Consider the following 15,541-nt stretch of genomic DNA (forward strand, 5'->3'; position numbering starts at 1 on the left):
TTTTTTGGGCTCAGACTCAAGACAGAACCCCATGCTCGTTTCCGCTTGTTGAGCTGATTTTGAGAGTTGTATGATAGATAAGACGGTTTGTACCATATGAGATACCCAGGTTGAAAATCTCCTCGTCAATTTATCCGTTCCAGTCCAATTCGTCTCCTAGTTCTGTAAGTAGATAGAAAGGAATTCTATGAAGAAGACAAATCGGTCGCCACATTTATGTAGATGGATCGGCGGGCTAATTGCACGACCCCGCTTGTACCTGTAGGCTCTCGGCCCCCAAGATGGGGCTCAAGAGCGCTTCGAGTGGTATGTCACCTGACCTTCAGCTGACGCTGGGCAAGAGGTCCAAACTGTTATTCATTGGGAACCGTAGGAAGAATTGTGTATGCTGTACTGGGAGGGGTGGAATTCTACCTTATCCAGCATGCAGCCCCAGATAGCCTTCCATGGTGAGAACCGCGGGACCCAGATTGGTGTCAACAACGGCACAGTCAACATCCATGAGGATCCGCCCCTTGGTGAGCATCCCAGAGCAATGAGTCTGGACTACATTGACTTTGGTGCTAGTCATTCTAGAGAAGCTATTGGCATCAGCCCCACAGGCTATCTTTGACTCCCGAGAGACTGAGCATGAAGACGTGTGTCTCCCCGGCACGCGAACCGAAGTGCTTCACGAGATCCAAAACTGGGCCACTTCGACGCAGCAGGAGAGATGCATCTTTTGGCTATGTGGAGTGGCAGGAACAGGGAAATCCACAATTTCTCGCTCTGTTGCGCAGATTTTCACTGATGGGCCGGCTATGGGAGCGAGCTTCTTCTTTAAGAGAGGCGAAACCGATCGAGGAAATGCCACAAGATTATTCCCAACGATCGCGAAGCAATTGGCGACTAAGATTCCTGGACTGCTCTCCTATATGACGGCTGCGGCAAGCGATAACCCAGGGATCGCAGAAAGGGCCATGAAAGTCCAGTTCGAGAAGATCCTCATCGAGCCTCTCAAGAAGTTGGATGCCTCCGGTACATTGAAAGACACTATCAGTGTTGTCCTGGTCGTCGATGCACTTGACGAATGTGATGGCGACAAAGACATCCGATGGATCATTCAACTTCTTCCGCAGTTGAACAAGCTCCGTGTTATTCGGCTCCGCGTTTTTCTGACCAGCAGGCCAGAGCTGCCCCTGCGGCTAGGCTTCAGAGACCTAGCAGAGGAAGATCACCAGGACCTGATTCTGCACGAAATACCAAAGCCCATCATCAGCCATGACATTTCTCTGTTTCTCAACTATCATATCGCGGAAATAAGAACAGAGCGAGATCAACCTTTGCCTATGGACTGGCCGGGCGAGGCCATAATGCAACGGCTGGTGGATCTTTGCGTTCCACTTTTCATCATTGCTGCAACCATTTGCCGGGTTCTCAGAGACGAAGAATGGGACCCTTATGAGAGTCTCCCAGAGATTCTAGCCCATCAGAAAACTAACGATGGCGATAAATTAGATGGGACCTACCTCCCTGTTTTGAACCGGATCCTTTGGGGCGTCAGCGGAGAGCACAGGCAACAAGTGATCGAAGATTTTCAACAGATAGTGGGTACGATCATCATTCTAGAGACTCCACTATCTGTTTCATCCCTTTCGAGACTCCTGAATACTCCGAGTATGACTGTCAGGCATATCTATTTCAGATTAGGGCAACTTCATTCCGTCCTTAGAGTACCAAAAGATGTGAATTCACCTTTGCGACTCTTCCATCTGTCGTTCCGAGATTATCTCCTTGATCCGAAAACCAAAGAGAAGACCCCTTTGTCGATAGACAAGAAGATGTCCCATCATAGGTTGGCCATACAATGCTTCTCTGTAGCTCAGTGTCTGCGGAGGAACATGTGCTCGTTGCCAAGCAATGGGACCCAAAGCCCAGAAATTGATTTCGGAATGGTCCAGAAATGCTTCCCCGCAGAGCTGCAGTATGCCTGTCGATACTGGGCTCATCACTTGGTGGGATGCCTCGGCGTTGGCGACGAGGTCGAGTCAGAGAATGTCCTCGACGAGCTATTAATCTTTCTCTATCAGCACTTTCTCCACTGGTTGGAAGCCATGAGTTTGTTAAGACTCTCCTCGGAGGTTGTTGGAATACTTGACCTTCTCAGAAAGAATATACCAGTAAGCCGCTCGCCGGAACCTTCATCATAACCATTCATCCTGACGAGCTTAGGACGACCAATATCCTGTTCTCGCAGAATTCATCCAAGACGCCAGGCGCTTCGTTTCCAAGAATCGCGCTATATTTGAGTTGGCGCCTCTCCAAATCTATTGTACGGGGCTCATATTTGCACCGCCGACATCAGTCCGCCGAGCGTTTAAATCAGAGATTGCGAAATCTGGACTCTCTCAACTGCCACACCCCGGCGAGAACTGGGGTGCAGATGTGCAAACTCTTGAAGGTCATAATAATACGGTTGTTTCGGTTGAATTCTCCCCCGACGGTGGCCGCCTACTGTCTGGCTCGGAAGATATCCGACTTTGGGAAGTGTCGACAGGTGTTCTGCTCCAGAATTATATGGACGAGCCCGATTTTTTTTTGAGCACGGTCACCTTTTCACCGGATGGTCGGCTTTGGGCATCCAGCTCCGCCACATCAGTAAAGCTTTGGGACATCGCCGAAGACCAAGAGTTCCGGACCATTAAAGCTGAATCGACCAAAGTAGTACCCACTGGGTTCTACCCAGAAGTTACTTTCTCTCCTAATGGTAAGCTTCTGGCTAGCGTATGGATTGATGGCAACGTTCAGCTGTGGGATGTCGAGTCGGGCCAAAAAAGGGAGAACTCTCGAGCATACGAAATGGGGATGGAATAACCCTACCTCATCAATGGCGTTCTCGTCAGATAGCCGGCGGCTGGCATCCACTGCTGCTGACGGGAAGATGCGTCTTTGGAACGTCGATACAGGCGCATTGGAGCGTACTTTCTTGGAGGAAGTCGAAATGAATTGGACGGAATTCTTCCTCGACACAGACGCAGACACGTCTGCTGCTTATTCTGTTGCCTTTTCGCCCGACGATCGTCTGCTAGCCTGCGCATCTGATAAGATCGTACGGCTTTGGAATGCAGCGTCCGGCGAGATACACCATAAACTCGAGGGTCACTCAGGCATCGTCACAGCGGTGGCGTTTTCCTCCGACGGACGAATGCTAGCGACAGGGTCCGGTGACAAGACGGCGCGGCTTTGGGACGTCCAAAAGGGGCAGCTTCACCAGATCCTGACGGGGCACTCTAACGCGGTAGCATCGGTGGCATTTTCGCGTGACAATCGACTACTGGCTACAGGCTCGAGCGACGCTACTATCAAATTGTGGGATTTGACGGTGATGCTCTCTGAACAACATTTGGCAGCTCACACACAGCCCGTCAGCTTAATTATGTTCTCTCCAGACTCTAGGCGACTAGCCTCTACTTCGGAGGACCAATCAGTTAAAATCTGGGACACTGCAGAAGGAACCGTGTTGCACACTTTAAAGAGTCACTCTGATACACTTGAGTATGTATTTGCCGTGAACGATGTGGTGGAACTGTTTGCTTTCTCACTCGATGGAAGTATGCTCGCCAGCCTCGTCTACAAGACCATACAGGTATGGGATGTCGAAACGGGGGATCTCATGCATACGTTTCAAGGGCACGACGAGAAAGTTCGATCGTTGGCATTCTCGCCCGATGGCCAGCTCCTAGCTTCTTGCTCGAACGACCGGACGATATGTCTCTGGAACATCGCAAACGGCTCACATCGGACCCTCCAGGGCCACCAAAGCTTTGTTCTGGCGATCTCCTTCTCACCAGACGGCCAAAGCCTGGCATCTGGAAGTAGCGATGGCCGCATTAAGATATGGGACACCAGAACAGGGAGTCTATGCCAGGAATTCGAGCAAGAAAACTCCGTCCGGGCTTTGACGTATCATCCCCAACGAAGCGATATCTTGGCATCCAGTGGCTCACTGGGCAAAGGTAGAGGAATGGTCCTTTGGAACCTTGCCCCAGATCCCACAGGCCGAGTCATGGAAAGCTACCAAGGGGCTGGAAATCTGGCGACCTTCTCTCCGAACGGACAATGGATAGTTTCGAGCACTTCGGATGATTCGGTGTTACAGGTTTGGGATGTTGAGACTGGCTCTCTCTTGCAGAGTTGGGATTTGGGAATACCGGTCAAAGAGCTGAGATTCTCCCGGGATGGCTCATCATTACTCACAGAACTGGGCTCGTTCAATGTCTCCTCAAATTGGCAAACCGACCCGTCAACTATGCCCCCCGTGAAGATGGAAATCGCTATCGAAAACGGGCAATGGGTCATCCTGCAGGGCCAAAAAGCACTCTGGCTTCCTCTGGAGTTCCGGCCTACCAATTTGCACAGTGGTGGGAAGCTTTCAGGGGTCCATATCTTCACGACTGAAGGCAATAAGCTCGCAATTGGGCATTCGTCAGGACGGGTTTCCTTCATGTCTTTTCGGATTTGAAATAGTCGGCTACAGATCCACCATCTCCTCTGCCGAGAGAGACTGTTCAACAAATTTCATGAAGAGATGTCTAAATTGGGAAAGGCCTGCAGCGGCTCCATATGCACATTGTTGTTATACAATAAATAATCAAGAGAAAAACGCCCTCCCAGCCGCTGTATAAGAGCAAAACCGACAAATCAAGAGCCAGGGTAAGACACAACTGAATGAAATGCGCGAGATGTGGTAGAGAAACAGAAGTCCTGACCAGGACCTTTACGCAGTAGACAGAGTACTTGGCTTGGCGGATCCCGATCGAGGTCTTTGTTGAGGTTCTGCGCGGATTTCCTCTTCGTCTTCATAGTACAAGTACTCATCGTCCTCTTCGTCCTCGGGCTGACCAAATGCCTGTCGCCAGACGCCATCCCAAAGGCCCTTCTTTGTAACCAGTCCGCCTACGAGGAGGATAGGCAATTGCCAAATACTAGCCCAGAAGAGACCCCGGGCGGTGCCGTGGGCACCCTGGTGTCGCCAGAAGCGATAGGCCTCACGTGCCAGCCAGCCGTTTGCAAGAGTGCTTCCAACCAAGAAGCCATGGCCCACAACGCCAACCCACCAGAGCCCGATAGAGAGAGGAAACATGATGAGAGAATATCGCAATGCAACGCGAGCATTCTGGGCTGGGTTTGTCCACGCAAGCATCCTATACCCAGCCGCCTTGTATTCTTCGCGGATAGTATGCGAAAGGGCGTTGAAATGAGGGAATTGCCATGCAAACAGAATGCCTCCCAGCAGCCAGCCACCAATACTCTGCTCGCTGAAAAGCATGTCGCGCCAAGTATCTTGGCCTAAAGCTGCAGTCTGTCCAGCAGCAGCCACCCAACCCATAAGAGGTGGGATACCACCAACAATGGCACCGACCCAGGTGTTTATGACAGAAACTCGCTTGAGTGGGGTGTATATAAATGCATAGAGGGCAATGTTTGCCGCCGACAGGGCTGTCGTGGTTGGGTTGGTTCCCACGTACAAGAGCCCGAGACCCAGAACTGCAGTGCCAGCAGCGAAAAGAACCGCGGCCCGGCGGGAAACAAGTTTTCGAACGAGAGGGCGGTTCCGGGTCCGCGACATCAAGGCGTCATACTTTGGCTCGAACACCATGTTGAGGGTATTGGCACTGCAGCACGAGAGAAACGTGCCGGTGGTCAAGTAGATAAAGGTCAAGGTGGAGGTGGAGAGTGTTGGGAGAGGAGTCATCGCCGGGTCGAGCGTCAAGAGATTCGAAATCGGATACATGCCGTATGCGGAGGTAGTGGTGAGAAGGATGAGAAATGAGAGACGAGGTTTTGTGAGGGCGAGGAACGCGGCCAATTTGCGGCGCAGCGAGGTGGTGGGGAGGGCCGAGGAGAACGCTGACAGCTGCGCCGACGCATCGGGAGGGATAACGTGCTCCTCTGGTACATCTTCAGGTCCTGATGCCTTTCTTCGCCTCCTCCTGCGATGTGGCAGTTCATTTTGGCTATGTTCGGGCCCAATTGAGCTTGACGAAGCTGCTTGAGGACCGGGGTGGCTATTGGTAGATGTGCCGTTGAATGTGGTCGTGGAAGGATCGGAGGGAATAGTGTGAGCTGGCAGGCGCAACAGAGGAGAAAAACCCCCCAATGGGTTTCAAGCTGTCGAACAGTCGATTGGGGGAGAAATAGGCCGTCTGAAAAGTTGAGGATTGATGCGCGATGCCGGTCTTCCGATTTGAGGATGTCAGAAATCCCCGAACGGCGGATGGAGACTTCGTCCGTGCGATCTTCGGACATTGCAAGCACGCCAATGCCTCTCGGCGAGCCCCCGCCCTGGATATGGCGGACCGTAGAGGGATCATGGCGTGGGTTGAGTCCTCAATAGAGAGCGACAAGAGAAAAGTGGGAAGATGCGAACTTCCCCCGGGGCGCACGGACCAGGCCCGCTCTCTAGTCCCGCGGAATGTCAACACAGTTAAACTTTCAAGGGCGTAGTCAGAACTTCTTCAACTTTTCCTCTTTCACCAGCCACCATGGACGTCCTTCAGAAAAATGTGGTCGAGCCTCTCCAGCCACTCCTTCAACCTATAGTGAAGGTCATCCCGCAACCGGTCCACGATGCTATTATCTCGTTGATAGGCGCGCCATGCCACAGCGCATTACTTTTCGATCTCGATCTCACCCAGGACCCAGCGTGCACCTCTCTGGCTATTTCGAAAGCTCTCGGTATTGCGATTGTCGGAGCCAGTGCAGTGGTCAAGGTCCCTCAAATCCTCAAGCTCATCAACTCGCGCTCCTCCGCCGGTGTCTCTTTCGTCTCCTACGCCCTTGAAACCGCCAGCCTACTCATCACCCTATCCTACGGCGTGCGCAACCAGTTCCCGTTCAGCACTTATGGCGAGTCAGCCCTCATCGCAGTGCAGGATATCGCTGTGGGTGTGCTTGTCTTGATCTTTGCGGGCCGATCTGCTGCCGCTGCGGCTTTTGTTGCCGTTGTCGCAGCTAGTGTGTATGCTTTGCTATTCGACCAGACTCTGATTGATGCGCAAACCATGTCCTACTTGCAGGCAGGTGCTGGCGCTCTGGGTATCGCCAGCAAGGTTCCTCAAATCCTTGCTATCTGGAGCGAGGGTGGAACTGGCCAGCTCAGTGCCTTTGCCGTATGTTCACTTCTCGTTCATCCCAAAAAACCCCCCCCTCATATACTAACATCTACATCTGTCTCTTTAGGTTTTCAACTACCTCGTTGGCTCTCTGTCTCGCATCTTCACCACCCTTCAAGAGGTTGATGATAAGCTAATCCTATACGGCTTCATCGCCGGTTTCTCTCTCAACGTAATCCTTGCAGGCCAGATGCTATACTACTGGAACGCCCCCGCGCAGAAGCAGAAGGCATCCGGGTCGAAGAAGTCCCAGGCTGCGGAGAAAGCACCCATTGCGCAAAGCTCCGGTGTGTCACCCAAGCCTGGCTCCAAGACCCCTACCACGCGTCGCCGAGGCTAGATATTAAACGAGTCCTAATTTTGTTTTTGTTTTTTTCCCCCTTCTTTGATTGGTAATTCGCTCAGATGCTTTAATAATTTGTTTTGGAATGCACGTCGCTAGTCCATTGCCTCAAACTCCAGATTCATTAGTATGCGAATGTATGGAAACCCCGCCGTAGTCCATGCCACAACCCGTCTAGACCAAAGCAGAGCGCTACGGCATGCGCCCCGTAGTCATATACCTCAGGATCTCCGGCAACGGAACCACAGGCTCAGCCTTGTGATGATGAGGCGCCGCAACATCAAACTCCACCGTCCCGGCGCCAGACCGGCGGCGCACCCCGACAATCTCCATCTCGTCCTCGCCCTCGGCGTCACCATCCCCCTCCTCTTCCTCGTCCTCCTCGTCGCCTTCGTCGTCCTCCAATTGCCGCTTTAGTCCCGTCACGACATTCTCAATCCCAGCCTCCCGTTCCTCCAGCGTGAAATTCCCTCCCCAATTCCTCCGTCGGGCTTCCTGGTTCGCTTCGACCGGCGCCCACGCCCACAGCTCCGCTAGCTCCGCATCGCTGAGTGGTTTGAAGTCATTGGCCGCAAGGGCACTTGGCGCAGGGACGGAAGCAGCATCAGACGTGGTGAAGGCAGAAGCAGGCGTCGATCCAGACCCCGCAGCACGACCGCGCGCGACCCAGTCTTCGACGCGGGGGTCGAGTTTCGTGCGCAGGAGTTGCTCGAGAATGCCGGCCTGGGTTCGGCCGGGGTAATCAGGGCCCGGGTAGGCGACTAGCGAGGAGAGGAGGTCGCGGTGGTCGGAGAGGTGTTCGGAGACGCTGACAAGGTTGTTGGAGATGATAGTGGCTTGGGACTGGAGCGAGGACCTGGTGTTCGTGTGAGAGGGGAGCAGGGACATCGGGCTCGAGTTGCGTACCATGGTGGCAGAGGGTCGCTTTGGTTCAGGCTTGCGATCAAAGAGCCCAATGAGCGGGTGAGATGGACTAGCCGCTGGCGGGATTGCTCCAGGACTTTGATTTGGTCTTGAGTTAAGGCTGCCATGTTTGAGGGGGGTTGGGTTGGGGCAAAGTTCGAAGCTCGGAGTGGGAGGATAAGATAGAAGCTTTCCGGGCTGAGGGTCCACAAGGTCTAGTTGCCCGCATCGTCCATTCAGGAAGTATGCAGGACTCTCTGACTTGCGACATCGGACGACCTGTCACTGGTCTTACTATTCTCATTCTGGGGAATGAGGTGTGGTATAATATTCACTGGATGTAAATGTAATATGGTGCCTAGCTTACTCTACTCCATAGCTGAGGGGCGATCTTCATCGTTTATTTGAACACTTTGATATTCGCTGGAAAAGGTGATTGGCGAGCGCTGGACGCTTTTCCAATGGTGGCTCTGATGCCTGGAATTATGTCTGGAACAGAGAGAATTGAAGCTTTGCAAGTGAAGCCTCGAACTAAACCAAGGATCCCAAAAATGATTGGGAATGGCTCTCTGAAACCTTCCTCGAACGCTGAGACTGGGTGCGGGTTTCTCCGAGTACACCTGGGTGGGATTTTCTATAACTGGGTGTTAGCTCAATATACACACGTGCAAATGATCGAATTTAGCTTCCGCCCAAATTCGGACTTCCTCATATACTTTTCGAAAGTGCTTGAACAGAATGGCGTGGAATGGCACCCTGAAAGTTCGAATAGCGCGCAAAAACTGCACATGGACCCGGTACTAATTTGTGCACCTGGGTGAGATTTTGTAGATACAGGTACTCAAAGTCCAATACAGGTTTCTAGAAAAAGTATCGATTGATTTTCTGTCCAATTTTGCTTTTAAAACCTGTTTATGGAATGGTGTAAACGACGTGATGCCGATCAGAGGCCTGAACTGGTTTCAAAGCCCATGCCATCTCTCGAGACATGGTCAGGGGGTTCGAGTATCGGTAGTTGATTGAAGGTAGGCGGCACTGGAAGATGCACATAGAGACAGGTCCTGTTCAATGGTTTTGCCTTTTCAGGGCTGCACATATCACGGTGGAACTCGAAGTTGGCACCACGCTGAGCCACCGACCACCCCGGTTTTCAAGTTATTGTCTCATAATTTATGTACTGATGCAATTTATGTTCGAGTGCAAGTTATGCACCTGTCACGCTTTACGGCAGGAACTTGGCTGGGCTGGAAGAGTACGGTCGACTCTAATGTCCGATGCAACTTCCCGGCTCATAGGCTATCGCTGATCGAGGGCTGTTACTATGCAATCACTAATAGGACCATGAAACTAGAATGATCATCATTCGTGAGCGCATTTCCCCTTGAAGTTGGGTAAGGATATGTTTCAGGCGCACCGGCACTGGCAGTCATAATGCACCGTAGAATACACCGAGACCGATTAACTGGAAGTGACACTGTCCATCCCGAGCCCTCGAACAGCATCACAATCGAAGCTGGTCGTAGAAAAGGCGACATCCCCCTCTTCAACCCACAAGTCGAAATTGATCACTTTCAGAATAGAGGGGATCACAAAGGATTAGATCCCACCTTTAGCCTTGTTCCCCATACATTGTCTATCGTCAACGATCCACGGCCAGCCCTTGAAACGACAATGCATTCCTTCGACCTCCGGCGCCAGAGAATGCAGGATGTTGACCAGATGACCCTTCAAGAGGAAACCTCCCCCCGCCCTGATGAATCCTGAATTGGACAAGAGAGCCACATCCCATGCAGACCAACCCTCCCATTGGGCGCAAGGCATCTGAACCTAACCAAAGATATTATATGGCAATGAAGCCCCCCAGCCGTCAAATGCCCACCGATCTCGCAAAACGGGAAAGACTTCATGTAGTCTCGCTAACGACCGTCCCTCCTCGTCAACGCAGGTGACCGAATCCGTCCCTCAAGTCCTGAATTCCGACAGAAACGGGCAACTAAACTGCAAAGCTGCCTATACTAGTTCTATAAAAAGACCCAGACCCACCGCCATCCAAAAATATCCCAAGCCCAGCCTACCTGCCATTGGACTCTCGTGTTCTTGGCAGTGCTTCATGAAACTGCGAGCCTGGGAGGCGTCCCCTTAAGTCGAGCGCGGGGAGTGGAGCTCTCGCCTCTTTCTGCCACGAGAAGCAATGGCGTTCAACAAACGTGTCGAGAGTAAGCACTACACCGCATTTATTTTTAGGGGTCTTGTCCCGTCTTCTCCGCAGAATGAAGGGCGGGAGAGACTGGGAGATTTGTTAAATAGAGAGAGCTTGCCGCTGGACCCTTCTTTCTGAGACAGAGGATCTCTTTCTCATTTATATCAAGATGTCATTTCTCCACTCTAACCCCAGAGGGCTCAGTATTCGATGTATCAAGAGCCCTTTCCTCCCAACCCATTGGCTAACCTGTGCAACACAGCACAGGACCAAGCGACAAACGCAAAAAGACAGGATGCCAGGAACATATTCGAACAGAGCATTCGAAACTACCGAAAGACAAAAAAAAAAAAACACCAACGCCAGAATTCAGTTGACGACAGGTCAAATAATGAGTGCATCGTGCAGCAGCCGCGGGATCTTGCGACCACTACACGGCTTTTTCAACAGCAGAAACCGGGTATCAACAAGGATATAGATTCATGACATAGGGATCCGGGGTATATCAAACATGCCAACAACGCTCACTCATCAATTCGATTGCCCGGCCCGGCATGCGGCCCCGGAATCGGGACGCTCCCTGGCCCAGTCTCCGTGATGGTCTCGGTGATAGTCTCCTGCACAGGCGCCATGGTAGGCTGGGTATAGTAGCCATACATTTCATGGCCCTGCTCACCTTTGTTATCATGGTAGGGCGAAAACGGGCCAGCTACGCCAAGGCCGTACTGCTGGGCCGGGCTGATGGGGCTGCCGTAGCCGCTGAAGGCACCGCCGTGCATCTGGTTCTGGAACCGGAAGTCGGCGTATGCCTTGTGGTCAAAATCGCCGGGTCCTTGGTGTAGCGCGCTGACGGGGTCGTTCCAGCCGGCGTACATGTGGTGCTGGAACCTGTTGCCGCGGGTGCGCCTGCGGCGGTGCCGGATGAAGAAGAAGCAGCAGGTAGTGCAGCCAAGAAGGATGATCACAAAGGCGAGAACCGGGAGCGCGATTACCAGGCCCAGGTTGACGTGCGACGGGCTGGGGGTTGAGGATGGGAGAGAAAGACTGGAGGGGAGGAGGACTTCTCTGAAGATGCGAGAGGGGGCAATGTCGAAGGGGTGGCCTGTGCTGGCTCTGAAGTGGCAGTTGTACCGGATCGATTCGAGGACTGTGAATTTGGTGAGTACTTGTTTCCTATCTTGCCTTTTTTTTTTTCGAATCGGGTAATTTGGTCGGTACGTACAGTTTCCCAGGAATACTTGATTGTAGGTGAGATTGTAGCAGAACTCGCATTCGTTGATGACATTGTCCGCGAACGAGGATACTGAGCACCAGTCGTTCAAGTTACTCACCGACGGATCATTGATGTCGTAAACGACGGCATTTTGAACATCTTCACAGGCCACTGGGCAAGGCGAGGAAACATTCGAGGCGAACGCCGGTTCTCCGAAAATGCAACTTGAGGCTGCAAATCGTAGATTGTCTGGAGAATGAACACATTAGACCAGTCTGTGATACGTTGGTCGCCGACAACTTACAGAGACCCCACTCTACGTCCGATTCCCCGGTAGAGAAGATCGCGAATTGGCTTTCCAACAAACAAGTGGTACAATCCTCGAAGTCCTCGCCCTTCGAGGTGCTGTTGTACTGCGTATCCAGACACGAGATCTCCGCAGTGGTAGTGTTCGTGGTCGGACCTTGCTTCTTGCAGCGATCCTCACACGGGGAACCTGGAGTCGTTCTCAGACCCAACACGTGGATGAAGCTGCAGAGCAGTACAGCGAGGAAAAGGCCTCCCCGCATATTGGAAGGAAATCGGGGCTTCCGCGCCCGGAATATTTTCTTGTACAAATGGAAGGGAGCAGACAATTACGTCTCGCAGGTTCTGAATTTCTTCAGCCGCCGAGCAGAAACAGAGGCGCGCACCGCAGATTTGGTGATCAGGGAGTCATGAGAGTGGCCGCTCTGAAGGGTGAAGTACCATCGGAACAGCGGGAGCGAGGGAAGCTTCTTTTTTTGAGTCCAGAGCTCCCTCGCCTGAAGGAGCAAGGGGAGGGGTGGGACGATCGAGTGGAGATTGACCAGCCGGTGGTGTAGGAAACTTCCACTCAATGCAGTGTGAAAGGGCTTAGTTCTGGGAACAGGATGCGCCGGTCGAATCAAGCACATCCGTTTCGTCGTTCCTCCTCGGCGCTTAGAGCTGGTCGCAGAGAGGCTGGCCGAAAGCCACCAGACGGAGTGGTTGCACGCCAACAATTGGCTAGCGAAGGGAATCGGCCACTCATCCTGGCTGGGGTGGATCGCCCCCGAGTGTGACGAGTGTGATCCATCTGGGCGAGTGATTGGTGAACGGCGGTTGTGACTGTGACAAGGCCTGCATCGTCTGCACGGACACTCCTATGCAGAAAATCTTTGCCAAGGCACTGCGCCAGCAGTGTAAGGAACCGTGCCAAGTTGGGACCCAGTCGGAGTACCGGCATTGGAGAACTGCCGCAAAATAGAGGCCTTACGAGAAGAACCTGCCTGGCGTACAGCTTACCTAGGTCGGACTGTTTGATGGGGGTGAAAAATGGGGCTGTTGACTGCGGGGGGCGATCGGATGCTCGAGCAGAGATCCTGTCCTGCCCCGCCAATTACTTGCCTCGCATTATGGAAAGGATTTCGCTTAGTACAGGCCAAGTTGTAACCACTCTTAAATAATATGTCAAATTCATTTCAATGTAGATCGGCATAGGCGCACTGCCTGAAGGATATAATTAATCGCCATTGAACAACGGAAACTCAATCTGGGCCCCCAGCAGAAGAGAAACAAAATCAGACAGCCTACCCGACGTATATCATTCCACGACTTTCTTCAAGCGCAAAACCACAATAGAGAGAGGGAAAATGAGGAAGAGACAAAGTAAAAGAATGCTGAATAGAAGTAAGTTGACAGGAGCTTTTAACCGTAAAGCTCGTCATAAGAGGGGACCAACTGCTGCATAGCCACGGGGTCAGGCTCCCGCCGCTTGGGGCGGGGAGCCCGTTTCTCCATATTGCTGTAGGCAAACCGCGGGGTGTCAGGCGGAAGGGAAGGTGCTGAAACAGACGAGGCCGCCGTCGTGTAGCTGGTTCGCCGCGACGTGGCGCCAGCCACAGAGGATGTCGTCGCGGAGCTTTGCGTACTCGATCGGCGCATCCGCGACGTTACGGATAGCGCAGGCGATTTCGATGCGCGATCCGAGTAAGCGCCTTCGTCCCGTCCAGAGGGCCGCGGATCACCTGTCATATAATGCCGCTGAATTCTGCTCTCTCCGGGGTCGTCGCCCAATGTATCGCGCTCTTCGTCCTCGTCGCAAGAGTCCTCTGGTTCTGTAGGGGCCTTGCTGCCGTGTGAACCGTGTCGCGAAGGTGTGGTGATGCCCAGTCCTCGCGTCGTGCCAGAATTATCCGATCGGCGTATGTTTTCGTTGTAGTATCCCGTAGGAAAGGGTGCGGTGGTGTGTGTCGGGTCGGGAGAGCCAGGGCTTGTGGATGGACTGGCGTGACGTCGAGATCTCTCGTTGTCTCTCGCGTGTGGTATAGTGGCATTGGCCATGAATCCAGCCTGTTGATTCCACTGGTTCCATGATCCATCGTTGGGGTAGCTGATGGACGGATCGCCCCAACGGTCGTGAAGTTCGGAAGAAAGTCTGCGTTTCCGCTTAATCTTCTTGATAAAGCTCGCCATGGCCTTGAAAGGATTGATCATCGAAAGGCCTCCGATATAATATCTCTTGGCATACAATCAAAGCTCAGTCTGAAATGGTTCGAGGGGAGGTTGCACCCCAAATGCGGCACTCATCTCAAGCTCGATAAAATTCGACAGGAAGCGATAAGCTTGTCTGCCAAGGGACGCCTCCCCAAGCTCGAACTTGTGAAGAGGAAGGGACACAACCGTGGAGAGCAAGTGTCGGCAAGGGTAGAAATTATATCATCAGAAGTCCTCCAAAACACTAAGTGGACTGCGCATGTTGGTTCGCCAGACCTAGAAAAGAGAAGATCTTCTAGATCCCTGACCTGTTGGCGTTGGCGAGGGGGAGGGAAAACAAAAGAACACTCGTCAAATGATGAAGAAACCCGCGTAGACGACCGACGCAATGGGTCATCCTTTCTGTCGGTGGCCCCAGGCGCCACTAGAAAGACGGTGCGTATCTCGGGAGAGAACGAGCGCTTCAAGAGTGGCAGTGGACGAACCGCAAGCGCGAAAAATGACCGGGTGCGAGAGGCTAGCAAACGGCCCCAAGTGTGAGCTGAGAGACTAGGATACCTGCAGTGTTGGTACATCGACTTAGCCTAGAAAGATAGGGTATGGAGAAGAGGATGAAACCCATGACAGTACGGAACGAAAAAGGGAAAAAAAAACGGTGGATAGACCTGGGCCCCCATTCTTCCCCGGTTCCTCTAGACCAAAAGGAAATGGATTACTGGAAGCGGGTTGCAACTTCACGGCACAGGAGATAGAGTCATTAGATGTCGAGTCAAGTAGTGCATAGTATGAATGCATACCGTCTCCACCGGGGGCTTGGCATGGCGCTTGTTGGGATCGGCGCCTGCCCACGATTGCTCGTGCTGCCCGAATCAGCAATCAGATCGAGTTACGGCCGGAGGGATCTGGGTGTTACATTGGCTATTAAACCTCCTGGCTAGGCAGGGGTTGGGTTGGAACAAAGAAATCGAGTGTGATCACCAGGAAATTCCGGGTTGGAGAACCAGGAAAGGAAGCGGGAGTGGCAGGGATTATTTTTCAAAAGAGGGGTATGATGGTGGCACCCCCCCTCGAACTTGCCAGAGAAATACTATGTTTCACTCATGGCGCAGTCAAACCCCTGCAACAAAGTGGATTAGGAGACCCTCCGGGTGGAGAAGTATTATATTCACTCTGGGCACTCCCAATTAGATCAAAGCATGCATTGTTCGAAGAATTTGTCATTGTCTTGCGCT

At 52.6% G+C, this 15,541-nt stretch overlaps 6 protein-coding genes across 6 annotated transcripts; 2 read left to right on the forward strand and 4 right to left on the reverse strand.

Moving 5' to 3' along the window:
* Positions 1-424: 424 nt before the first annotated feature.
* On the forward strand, positions 425-4,501 carry N7468_006477 (uncharacterized protein; the record flags this gene model as incomplete). The annotated part of the gene is made up of 4 exons (XM_058475773.1): positions 425-518; positions 568-2,159; positions 2,212-2,746; positions 2,817-4,501. The coding sequence occupies 4 exons, from the start codon at positions 425-427 to the stop codon at positions 4,499-4,501; spliced, it is 3,906 nt and encodes a 1,301-aa protein (XP_058328663.1).
* A 255-nt stretch (positions 4,502-4,756) lies between these two features.
* cox10 (protoheme IX farnesyltransferase) lies at positions 4,757-6,353 on the reverse strand (the record flags this gene model as incomplete). The annotated part of the gene is made up of 2 exons (XM_058475774.1): positions 4,757-5,972; positions 6,133-6,353. The coding sequence occupies 2 exons, from the start codon at positions 6,351-6,353 to the stop codon at positions 4,757-4,759; spliced, it is 1,437 nt and encodes a 478-aa protein (XP_058328664.1).
* A 171-nt stretch (positions 6,354-6,524) lies between these two features.
* On the forward strand, positions 6,525-7,494 carry N7468_006479 (putative monosaccharide-P-dolichol utilization protein; the record flags this gene model as incomplete). Its single annotated transcript, XM_058475775.1, has 2 exons — positions 6,525-7,151; positions 7,222-7,494. The coding sequence occupies 2 exons, from the start codon at positions 6,525-6,527 to the stop codon at positions 7,492-7,494; spliced, it is 900 nt and encodes a 299-aa protein (XP_058328665.1).
* A 195-nt stretch (positions 7,495-7,689) lies between these two features.
* Positions 7,690-8,406, reverse strand: med8 (RNA polymerase II mediator complex subunit MED8; the record flags this gene model as incomplete). The annotated part of the gene is made up of 1 exon (XM_058475776.1): positions 7,690-8,406. The coding sequence occupies one exon, from the start codon at positions 8,404-8,406 to the stop codon at positions 7,690-7,692; it is 717 nt and encodes a 238-aa protein (XP_058328666.1).
* Positions 8,407-11,124: 2,718 nt separating this feature from the next.
* On the reverse strand, positions 11,125-12,382 carry N7468_006481 (uncharacterized protein; the record flags this gene model as incomplete). The annotated part of the gene is made up of 3 exons (XM_058475777.1): positions 11,125-11,747; positions 11,823-12,062; positions 12,118-12,382. 3 exons carry the CDS (start codon positions 12,380-12,382, stop codon positions 11,125-11,127), a joined length of 1,128 nt encoding a protein of 375 aa, XP_058328667.1.
* Positions 12,383-13,520: 1,138 nt separating this feature from the next.
* N7468_006482 (uncharacterized protein) lies at positions 13,521-14,309 on the reverse strand (the record flags this gene model as incomplete). Its single annotated transcript, XM_058475778.1, has 1 exon — positions 13,521-14,309. The coding sequence occupies one exon, from the start codon at positions 14,307-14,309 to the stop codon at positions 13,521-13,523; it is 789 nt and encodes a 262-aa protein (XP_058328668.1).
* Between the last annotated feature and the right edge of the window lie 1,232 nt (positions 14,310-15,541).

This window comes from Penicillium chermesinum (assembly GCF_028974085.1).
Source record: "Penicillium chermesinum strain IBT 19713 chromosome Unknown utg000005l:1.0-4115287.0:1.0-4118363.0, whole genome shotgun sequence".
Taxonomy (NCBI): domain Eukaryota; kingdom Fungi; phylum Ascomycota; class Eurotiomycetes; order Eurotiales; family Aspergillaceae; genus Penicillium; species Penicillium chermesinum.